We start from the raw sequence: 12,363 nt of genomic DNA on the forward strand, positions 1-12,363 counted from the left end.
TAATTGTTGATTTTCCCTTGCTGCTTTCAATATTTTTTCTTTGTATTTAATTTTTGACAGTGTGATTAATATGTGTCTTGGCGTGTTTCTCCTTGGATTTATCCTGTATGGGACTCTCTGCACTTCCTGGACCTATTTCCTTTCCCATATTAGGGAAGTTTCCAACTATGATCTCTTCAAATATTTTCTTAGTCCCTTTCTCTTTCTCTTCTTCTTCTGGGACCCCTACAATTCGAATGTTGGTGCATTTAATGTTGTCCCAGAGGTCTCTGAGACTGTCCTCAATTGTTTCCATTCTTCTTTCTTTATTCTTCTCTGGGATAGTTTTTTCTACCATTTTATCTTCCAGGTCACTTATCCATTCTTCTGCCTCAGTTATTCTGCTATTGATTCCTTCTAGAGAATTTTTATCATTTATTGTGTTGTTCATCATTGTTTGTTTGCTCTTTAGTTCTTCTAGGTCCTTGTTAAACGTTTCTTGTATCTTCTGCATTCTATTTCCAAGATTTTGGATCATTTTTACTATCATTACTCTGAATTCTTTTTCAGGTAGACTGCCTATTTCCTCTTCGTTTGTTTGGTCTGGGGTTTTTTACCTTGCTCTTTCATCTGCTATGGTTTCTCTGTCTTCTCATTTTGCTTAACTTATTGCATTTGAGGTCTCCTTTTCGCAGGCTGTAGGTTCGTAGTTCCCGTTGTTTTTGCTGTGTACCCCCCATGGGTAAGGTTAGTTCAGTGGGTTGTGTAAGCTTCCTGGTGGAGGGGACTGGTGCCTGTGTTCTGGTGGATGAGGCTGGATCTTGTCTTTCTGGTGGGCAGGACCATGTCCGGTGGTGTGTTTTGCAGTGTCTGTGAACTTATTATGATTTTAGGCAGGCTCTCTGCTAATGGGTGGGGTTGTGTTTCTGTCTTGCTAGTTGTTTGGCATGGCTTGTCCAGCACTGGAGCTTGCTGGTCGTTGAGTGGAGCTAGGTCTTAGCATTGAGATGGAGATCTCTGGGAGATTTCTCACTGACTGGTATTACCTGGGGCCAGTAGGTCTCTGGTGGACCAATGTCCTGAACTCGGCTCTCCCATCTCAGAGGCTCCGGCCTGACACTCGGCCGGAGCACCAAGACCCTGTCAGCCACACGGCTCTATAACTCTGTCCAGTGTAGTTTTTGCTTTGATAATTCTTATCCACATGGAAAATGAAATACATCCCACAGGATTCGACTAGAGGTGTCACTCGCGCAAGTCACAGGTCTCAAGTGATGCACTTTGGCAGGAATATCATGCAAATGATGCTGTGTTCTTCCTGTTGCATCCTATCGGGGGGTGCACAATTTCAATTTGTTGCATTCCTTGTGATGTTAACTTTGTTTACTTGATTCATTTGATGAAGATGGTCTCTGCCAGATTTCCTAGTACTCAGAATCTAAGATCCAGTTGCTAAGTGGGTTCCTTGCTTTGGGATGTTGCATTCCCTCTCAGTGGATAAACCTGAGATGATGGTGGCTTGGACGAGGGTGGCAGAGGTGGTAAGAAGTGGGGGATTCTGGGGAATTCCCTGATGGTCCTGTGGTTAAGACTCTAAGCTTTCAGTCCCAAGGGTGCAGGTTTGATCCCTGGCCAGGTAACTGGAGGCTCTTGGGAAGAACCTGCTTCTTAACTCATTAAGGTTGTTGGCAGAATCCAGTTTCTTCTGGCTATGGCTCCAAGGTCCTGTTTCCCGGCTGGCTGGGAGCTCGGAGCTGCTCTCTGTTCCTACAGGCTGCCTGGACTTCTTTTCGTGTGCCCCCAAACTCCTTACGCCTCAGTATCATTTCTTGAGTATTCATTGCATGCCAGTGAACATACCCACATTTTACATGTGTCATCTCATTTAATTCTGACAACACTATGAGATATTACTGTTATTACTGCCATTTTACAGATGAGAAAATCAAGGCTGAAAGCATTTAAGTAACCTGTCCAAGGCCACTCAGCTAACAGAACAGAAGTCTGAACTTAGGTCAGTCTGACCAGAATTTATACCCCGAGCAATCATGCTATGTACCATCCCTGGAGATACTCACTGTGACGTCTGTTTGCGAGATGTTTCAGAGGAGGTTCAAGGGCTGAATGGACTAGTTAGATGATTTTTAAAGCTAGTTTTGGACATTCCACTTGCCCATTCATTCATGCATTTGTTGAGAACTACTGTTGTAAAGTGTGATGCTATATTATATGTGTGATGAAAGACAAGTAAGACGCTGGGCATAAATTAAAAAATGAGCTCACAGAATAGGGAAAGAGGCAGGTGTACATTTGCATATGACTAAAGAAGGCAGGATGAAAAGCAAAGCATCTGAGGGTGGCTGGGCATGGCACCCTGAAGCCTGAATTTGTAAAAAGGCTACCTTGTAAACCCCACCTCGGTGGTAGATTTAGAGCAGGAAATCCTACCCAGATCCAGGGAAGGCAGAGTAGGCCAGATTTAAACCCCATGACAGGAGGATGACTCGAAGATTCCTTGAGATAGATTCTTGGAGAGAATCTATGACCTTTTTTTTTTTTTTTAACCAGCCAGTGGGAAGCTGGGGGAGATTCTTCAACAGAATCAATAGGTAAATAAAGCTGAGCAGTAATGAAGGAAGTTAGTTTTATCAGCAGTGGAATAATCAGAGAAAAACTGGAGGGAGGAATCTCACTTTGCTGTAGTCCAGATATGAGATAACAAAGGAGTGAACCATGGAAGGAATAGAATGAAGGGGAAAAAAGGAACAGATCAAAGTTAAATTGATGAGACTAGACTCCTTATGGGATATGGGTGCCAGGGGAAGTGTAAATAAAAATCAAAACTCAATTTTCAAGCTTGAGAAGAGGGAAGTTAAAGAGATGGAAAAGGAGGTTTTTTTAGTAGTATAGACAACATTGATTTAGTTTGAGTTTGAGGTGCTGAACACTGTTATCTGGTCATCCTAATGAAATATTCCACAGACAACTAAAAATACACTCTTAGAACTTTGGAATTGGCTCAAGGTCAGAGGTTTAGCATTGGAAGTCATTTACATCCTTATACCACTCCTGCTATTCCTTGTAGAACAGCAACGTCAGAAATTCCTGGGAGGTTTTAGAAATGTACAATCTCAGGCTATTCCTAAGGACTGTGGAATCAGAACCCACATTTTAACAATATCTCCCACATGATTTGCAAGTACGTCAAAGTTCAATATCTCCCACATGATTTGCAAGTATGTCAAACTTTGAGAATCACTGTTCTATATAGAGGTGATAAAGACATGGCTTATAGCTGAGATAAGGAGGATACATAGGTGGACATCCAAGGATATATCTCTATTCCACATTTGAGAGACAGGATAACAAGTAAGCAAAACATAAGAGGAAGAGGGTAAGAGGAAAATCAAAATAAAAATTTCAAAGGAAGAAAGAATTCAAGAATGGGAGGATGGCCAAAATTCCCACAAAGAGGTTTAAAAGGATAAGAACTCAGAAAACTCTACTGGATCTAGCAATTAATTGATCACTGATGATCACCAAGACAAGTTTCAGTGGAATGGTAAAAAGAGGACCGAAGCCAGTGAAAGAGAATAAAGACTGTGAGTGTGGTAGAGAAGTCAAGAATATGAGAGCACATTAATCTGATAAGTTTTGGAATTAAGAGAAGAGTCTGAAAAGTAGCCTAGAAGATATAACACAGTCAACAGAAGATGTTGTTTGGGAGTAGGGAAATCTTGAGCATGTTTGTAAGCAAGAGGCAGGGCACCAATATCAGTAAAGAGGCAAATGTAAAAGATCAAAGGCTTATGGAATATGGAAGCGACCAGATGATGAGCACTGTCTGAAGTCAGAAACATGTTCCTTGGTAAGAACAGAAGAGAGTTAAAACTAAATGTGGGATGAAGAAACAGTGAGCTGACGGCAAATAGCCTAAATTTTCTTCAGTATTGCAGAAACCAGGATGGATTGGGATACGAAAAGAGTCAGGGTCAGTAGCGAGGATGCTATTCCCAGGATGCAGGGTAAGGTAAGGAGTGTCTGGATTGGAATCATTGACATGGAAATGGAGAAGCAGAAGATAAAGATACTAATATGGGTACTTCTCAAAGGCAAAACCAATGTAACTCAGAGCCTCAATACCTATAGGAAATGAAGAATTTAAAAATTCATGAAGTTTCAAATTATGGAGAGTGAAAGAATTATGATACTTCAGAAAGTAATAGGGGAACTGATATTTCAAGAGAAAAGTATGAGTTCAATTTTGTTCTAAGTTTGAAGTAATGGTAAGGCATAAAAGTGAAAATGCTAACATTTTACTGTTTATTCATTCAGTATAAATTTACTGAAGGCCTACTGTGTGCCAGATGCTGGCCCAGGGACTGAGGAAACAATGGTGGATTAAGATACCCATGGTCCCTGTCCTCACAGAGCTTAAAATTCACATGGCAAGACAAATGGGTAACAAGGCATTGGGCTAAATCAAGTGAGAATTTCCGGACATCAAAAATATTCACTTCTTAACAACTTGGTATAAAGAAAAAAAAAAAAAAAGGCAAGAGTCAGCCCGGGACCAGCCAAAAAGGAGGGCCCTCATTCTACATTAAGAGCAAGTAAGTACAATGTGAAAGTGTTAGAAAATGTGAAAAGAAAATTCTAAAAGGATCATAAAGCTTTAATAAGTTGGCAAAGGAGTGAGAACTAAGGCAATCTTGAACACTTTAACAAGCTGGAAACATGGGAAGGAAAAAATATGCTATTAATGGTGAAATAAATTGTGGTTTTAACTCTTCATCTGGGCCAATCTGGAAAGCTTTCTTTTGACCTTAGATATATTGAGGACAAACATGTACATTCTTCCTTTCAAAGCCCATTAAGAATAAAAACTGTAAATTAGGTACATCTACTCTCCAAAGAATGTGAACTCAGAAAAGGCTCTAAAAACATGGGAGAACCATATGGACCCTATGCAAATAGGAATGGAAACATACAACCAAGGATAAAGTGACTCATTAATGTTTCGAACCTTAAAACAAATAAAACAGAAAACAGAGGTTTTCTCATTAGAAACTCACCACACGAGAGCTTTGATATATAAGTCAAAAGTCAAAGTATAGGGGCTTCCCTGGTGGCGCAGTGGTTGAGAGTCTGCCTGCCAATACAGGGGACACGGGTTCGAGCCCTGGTCTGGGAAGATCTCACGTGCCATGGAGCAACTAGACCCATGAGCCACAACAACTGAGCCTGCGCATCTGGAGCTTGTGCTCCGCAACAAGAGAGGCCGCGACAGTGAGAGGCCTGCGCACCGCAATGAAGAGGGGCCCCCGCTCACCACAACTAGAGAAAGCCCTCACACAGAAACGAAGATCCAACACAGCCAAAAATAAATAAATAAATAAAATTTTTAAAAAGTCAAAGTATAATGTAAAGAAACCTTTCCAATAACTTGCATTTGCATAGTAATACGCAAATTACTAAATGATGCTATACAAACCAACGTGAAATGATTCTGTTTTTAAAAAAACCAGAGACTTTACACATAGTGCCAAATATCAGAGCTAAATGGATTAAAATGACATCAGTTGATGTTCCTGTAGCAAGCCAAGGGCATTCAGATTCCAACAGTTTTGTCAGAATATGCTCCTGAAGGAAAACTTGAGCTGTACTAATCTTCTAATTTTCAAGGAGGAATCATTCCCTGTAACTATTATTGCTTACTCTAACCTACTGGATTAATCTAAATTCTAAAAAATACCATCTACATAATCATATGAGGGTGGACTTCTCCAATTCTGCATCTAAGTACACCAATTGAGTTGTTCTGGTGGATTTATTTGGGTTCTTATAATATGTACAGTATTTCCAGAGCTTTTAAATAAGGACTATTATTTTTTCTCAAATGTCAGCTCTTTATTAACTGTTCTAACTAGGGAGAAAGGAGGGATGGGTAAATAAAATTCACAAGTACTCCAAATGCTTCTTTTTGTCATTACCATTTAATTCTTCCCCTTTAGTCATGTCCTAACAATTCCCTATTTCTGTCAAGGATACTTTGATCCTCCCACACACTCATGTTTGAAACTTGGCAAGCATCTTGACATATTATTATTGAATCTTTTAAAAAACTTCATTCTAGGTAGAATTATTTATTTTAAATATTGTGATTTGATGGGCATGACTCCATCTATTTGATGAGAAGAGCAGAGCCAGGGTGTATGGGCAAGGGGATGGGAGGGTGAGGTGTACACATTGTCTGAGTAGCTTGGGGCCTTCAAGTCAATTGCCTTGGATAAAATTCTAACTCTATCCGGGCAACTGTTCCTCTACCTTCTTCATATTCATTATCTCCTTGTGCTGTCAAACCGTGGCAACCTCTATCAATTAGAATCAATCATCAGATAAGTCGTTTCATGGAGGGGTCAGCAGAACCAAGTGAAATTGAAGAAAAGGCTTGAGGAGAGGGGAGGAAATCGTATCCAAATCCTGCTATATGAATTTGCAAGTTACTGAACCTCATGGATCTATCAAGCAAGTTGAGTAACCATTAAAATCAGCTACATTTTGTTACAAGAGTATCAGGTCTCCATCCTTCCCTTCTACACTTCCTGCCCATCCCCTCCCCTCCCTTCTTTGTTTTCCTTCTTTCTTTCTTATTAAGAGACTAAAAAAAGGAAAAAGAAAGCAACCCTTAAGTGTTTGTTTTCTCAGCACTGGCACCCTGTGAACCCATTAGAAACTGAAGTTATCACAAGAAAGAAAGTTCTTTCAAGAGTCCATTTCCAAACAAAGTAAGTTATGGGTTTAGTAGTGGTTGAAATAAGGAATAGTTCAGATTCTTTGAAACAGCTCAAAATTACTTTTCAAAAAATTTAGTTTTGGCATATCTTCTACATACTTTTTCCAAGAATTTCTTCCTTCAGAACTATAGACATGTGAAAGAAAATTTAATTTTTTTCTTTCTTAGTTTAGACTTCTTAATCAAAGTCATATGAAAGGTACTTCTGAGAACTTACAAACATTTTAAAGCTCTTTCTTTTCTGTCCGATTAAGACAAATAAAAAGAAATAAAGCACTACAAAAAATAGATATAAAGCAAAAAAAGCACATGAAAATGTTTTCGATATCTTTAGTACAAGGCAAATATATATTAAAATGGTAATGAGATATGACTACACTAGAATAGCTAAAATGAAAAATGTTGATGACACAAAATGCTGGTGCAGATGTGGAGCAACCAGAACTCCCATATACTGCTTGTGGGAATTTAAATGGAAAAATTAGTCCAAAAAAAATCAAATATACATCTTCCCTGTGACATAGCAATTCTACTTTTAGGTATTGATCTAAGAGAAATTAAAAGATATATCTACAAGAGTCTTATACAAAAATGTTTATAAAATTTATATTCAAAATAACCAAAAAACAAGACACAATTCAGGTGTCCACCATCAAGAAAATGGATCAATAAATTCTGAAATATTCACATAATGGAATACTACTCAGGAATAAAAAAGGAATGAACTATTTATACTTGCAATGTCATGAATGAATCTCAAAAAACATGCTGAATAAATAAGATAGACACAGAAAGAGAACATACTTTATGATTCTGTTTATATGGAATTCTAGAGTGGCCAACTCTAGTACTTTCTGGAGTAATGAAAATGTTTTATGTCTTGATGGGGTATACAGTACATGGTTACACACTTTTTTGTAATTGATTAAATTGTACACCTAAGATCTGTGCATTTTACTAGGTTTAAATTATTCCTCAATAACAAAGTTTTTTATGTAAAAAAGTAATGAAACAAATCTTAAACATTTAAGTCACTTTGAGTATTTAAAATTAAAAAAAAATCTTCTAATATAAAAACTCCTTGGTTGAAGCTTGAAAATTTTGATTGTCAGATGCAAAGTTTTGAATTTTGAAGCTACTGTAGTAAATACTTATGAAAAGCAAATACCATCTTATACCCAGTTTAGAATCATGGTTCAGCATTTATACAGTGCCCAGCACATAGACAATGCCAACTACATATGCTGGATGAATGAATGGCAGTAATTTAAAAATAAACTTAGGTTTTTCTTATTTTGTTCTGCCAGAGAAGATGGTAGCTTCATTTCCAACTGTGCTTTTCCTTGACCTACATTTCTCCATGTGTTCCTCCCTCCAGTTTTCTAAGTCAATGATCCCTAAGCTTAGGTGAAGTTTCTGATTCAGTAGGTCTGGAGACCTGAGAATTTCCATTTTTTATAATTTCCCAAGTGATGTTTATTGAGGCTGATGCTGCTTAGTTTAGGGACCACACTGAGAGAACTACTGTTTTAGCACTTCGTCAACTGACAGATCAAAGATCCATCCTTTTCAAACCAAAGATGAAGCTTTGCAACTTTTAACAGTCTCTACTAAGTGCTTTCAACCTCATCCTCTGATTTTTTTTTTTTTACACTTATCACTGATAACCCCACTTGCTATTTGGCTTATTTTCCTTTCTAGTTTTTTCTTCAGAAAGAAAAAAATACTTGCATGTGTTTTCTATTCAGATAGGTGATAACTCCCTGAAGGGTAGGGATCCTCACTAATTTATCTTCATTCCCCTCACACGTAGATCAGGCTCTACAGCTAATAGCTGATCTGTAAATACTGATGCTCCTGCCATTTACACATTCTTCTAAAGCATGTGCAGATACTATTGAAAGCAAGTGCCAATTTTCAGATGAAAAACAAAGTTTTCCATAATGGTGAACTACCTGTCATTGGGACAGTGACTTGGCAATGTCCAGTCATGGTGAGGGTTGATGAGGAAGCCCCAGGACAGGAAGACTGAGCTTGGTGTCAGAGTGCCAACCACCAGCTGGAGAGGTTTGCGAGATCGTGCTTTACCTGCAGAGGTAACAGACAGGTTAATTCTCGTTAATATTTAGTGTGTTTTCTTTTTTAAAAATAATTTTTAAAATATTTATTTATTTGGCTGCACTGGGTCTTAGTTGAGGCATGCGGGATCCTTAGTTGAGGCATGCAAACTCTTAGTTGTGGCATGTGGGACCTAGTTCCCTGACCAGGGATCAAACTGGGGTCCCCTGGAGTGCAGAGTCTCAGCCACTGGACCACCAGGGAAGTCCTTTATGATTTGGGTAAAATAGACAAAGGTAATTTAGCAAGAGATGAAGAATGTGAAAGCATTAAGTTCCTTTTCTTTTTATATAGTGCACAAATATTAATAATGGTTTGCCCATGAATTTAAGCAGGAATCAAATGAAATACCCTTTTGAGATTTACGTGTGTGTGTGTGTGTCTGTGTGTGTGTGTGTATACACATATAAACTATATACATTCCTAGTTTTTATTTTCTTGCGATTCAGGGATGAATATGGAGGTCTTGGCTATTATCAATGAAATAAACACACACACATATAGGCATATATATACATATATATATATATATATATATATATATATATACTCAATTTTCTTTTACAGACAAAATAAATTATGCTTTTTTTTCCCCTGGGACTGTGAATTAGTGTGAAATAACACCTTAGAAAAGAAAGCTTACCATGTAGGTTGCAGGTTATAGTCTTTTTTTAAAAAAACTATTTGGGAGTGTAAAATCCTTTGTGAGACCATTGTAATAGCCTTTTTTTTTTTTTTTTTACAGTGAGTATCTAAATGGAAAAGGTGCACACATTTTTAATACTGCTGGAAGAGTACGAATAATACAGGAAGCACAGTTATTCTGATAAGACTAACTGGATTGGGGCAATGCTAAGAGTGATGCTGATATACCACTCTAGATTCTTTTCAAGTATGTGGCGGGGGTGCAGACATTTGCTTTTTCAAAAATATTTGAAATTGCAGGCATGGGAGGAGAGTGAAAAAGAGGAGGGAAGATTTTCAACCATGGAAACCAACACTGGCTCATAAAAGAAATCAGGGTACAATCTAATAGGATTAATTAAAAATCCAATGGGACCTAATAAAATTATGCAGCACTAATGTAAAACATATATGCTTTGTATTTCCATTAATTCTCTTTTTCATTTCATGATATTACGTATATTTGCTATAAAAAGAAATTTTATCTTCATCTACTGTAGTGTGAGCCAAACAGCAAAATGGCCTGTGACCTTTAGAAGGTGGGTAGGAGGGTACCCCTTGTATGAGCTTAGCTAAGGTTATCTGAACCAAATACCCTTGAAAATTGTGCCATGACTGTTGCTTCTGTCAGATTTAAGTTGTATAAGTTGTTATTCTAGCGGAACAGCCCTCTGAAACAAGAATATACACAACCTAGTGGTAGAAAGTTACTTCACTGTGACATAGATGAATTTTTAAAGATATCTTAAATAATTTTCAAAGATGGTTATTGTTTAATCACTTGCAAACATGCAACTATACTTCTCTGAAAATCTGTCCAGATCCACCTGCAACAGTACCTTATCTATGATTCAAAGGGTTCAAGTTTGGCCCCCAAGGAGGGCAGATTAGAATCAGAGATAAAGGTGGGGGACACTGGGTAGTTTGAAAAAGCCCTGAGGTGATTCTGATAAGTCTTTTTCCACCCCTGCGTTGATTTTCACTCACTCACGTAACACAGCTGTCTCATTTTATAGATGAAAAACAAGGCCCAGAGTAGTTTCAATGTTGCCCAAGGTTAAGATTCAAATCCAGGTCTCCTGAATTATAATCTACTTTTCTTTTTACTATATCACTGGCTTAGCTCACAATGTATGAAGATAATGCCACTTAGAGAAAAAAAGGTACATTTTTCTTTCCCCAAGGAACCTAAGGTTTACATGCCTATCAAATAATTATTTCACTAACTTTGGATCTTACTTTAAAAATGATTAAATAATTAAAATTTATGTGGCAGATACAAATATAAAATGAATGGAAGCTAATCCATGACTCATTACATCACTCTTAAATGCAGGTTATAAAAAGAAAAATTATATCTGTTGCCTGAAAGGAAAGGTGGGGTATTATATCCTGAGTGGGATGAAACAATTTCCTGTGTTGGTCATCATACTGAAAAATAATCTCTAAGGCCAGCGTCACAGAAGCCCCCAAATGAAACGAAGTTATAAAATGCTATTAAGTTGTAATCACTCTCTTGACCTTCCTTACTTCTTTTTGTATATTTGTTTTATAATCATATTAAGAAAAATTTCAGTGACTATGAAGCCAGAATCCCATAAAACCATACTCATGCTTCCTGACTTTATTGTTAAATATTCTGAAATAGAATCTTGAAATATTGATGAGAGTACATTTCTTTTCAAGTGTATGGAAAGCTGCCTGGACGACTACCATTAGTAAGTTGTAAGTACTGATTGAAACTTTCCTTGCACTTTGGGATAATATAAGAGGTCAAGGAAAAGGATCTGTATTTCTCAAAATACTTGACCATTTATTGCTTCTCTAAAAAGAAAAGGAAACCAACAGAAGGAGGGGAGGGGATAGTGGCAACTGATTTCTGGTAACCAGCCATGGCTAATACAACTAGGAGACAGAATACAGAGCTGCAAAGGGCGCCTTTGCTCAGTGTATGTGAATATCTGTATGCTCCCCCAACCCTTCTCATCCCTTTAAGAAAGATTCTTTTTTCTGTGTGGCAACCAGAGTACTGTAAAAGACAAATATGATTAGGAAATAATTATTTTGAGAACAGTTCACATTAGAACATGAAAAAGAAAAGAAAAGTAGTATGATCAACTTTATCTAGAGTAGTAAGATGTGACATCAGATGTTAAAAGCATATTTATAGTTCTATCAGTCCTTCATAATAGCAACGGCTTCCTTATTTGATCTGAGAAGAAATTTTAGCAGTGAAATTGGGACAACATAGGATTTTTTTGGGGGGCTGCGTTGGGTCTTCGTTGCTGCATGCGGGCTTTCTCTAGTTGTGGCGAGTGTGGGCTACTCTTCGTTGTGCTATGCAGTGTTCTCATTGTGGTGGCTTCTCTTGTTGCGGAGCATGGGCTCTAGGTACGCGGGCTTCAGTAGTTGCAGCACATGGGCTCAGTAGTTGTGGCCCATGGGCTCTAGGATGTGTGGGCTCAGTAGTTGTGGCGCGCAGGCTTAGTTGCTCCGCAGCATGTGGGATCTTCCTGGACCAGGGATCGAACCCATGTCCCCTGCATTGGCGGGCAGAACGGCCCCATCAGGGAAGTCCCAGGACAACATAGGATTTTAATCTTCCTTAGTCATGCAGAAATGTTTCTACTTTTTTATACATATGGTATCTACTTTCCTGTTTTAAGTCTCCCTAGCCCTGGGAAGATGGGTGTTGCACTGCTGTTTTATGAAAGAAGTCCTATTTTCTATGTTTGACTAAATACAAGAGATTTAGAAGGAAGAGGTGTAAATAAAATCCAAGTTCC

General features: G+C 38.0%; 1 protein-coding gene across 1 annotated transcript in view; it reads right to left on the bottom strand.

Annotated features, from left to right (window-relative positions):
• The window catches only part of ABI3BP (ABI family member 3 binding protein), a 261,606-nt gene that overhangs the window by 157,217 nt on the left and 92,026 nt on the right, over window positions 1–12,363 (bottom strand). Inside the window, exon 4 of the mRNA XM_089910463.1 lies at window positions 8,731–8,863. Within this exon, the coding sequence (XP_089766589.1) occupies window positions 8,731–8,863 (133 nt within the window). The remainder of the gene's footprint in view (window positions 1–8,730; window positions 8,864–12,363) is intronic.

The sequence above is a fragment of the Delphinapterus leucas genome, chromosome 4, assembly GCF_059928025.1.
Source record: "Delphinapterus leucas isolate spDelLeu-1000000601 "Yukka" chromosome 4, BTC_Dleu_Yukka2, whole genome shotgun sequence".
NCBI classification, from domain to species: Eukaryota; Metazoa; Chordata; class Mammalia; order Artiodactyla; family Monodontidae; genus Delphinapterus; species Delphinapterus leucas.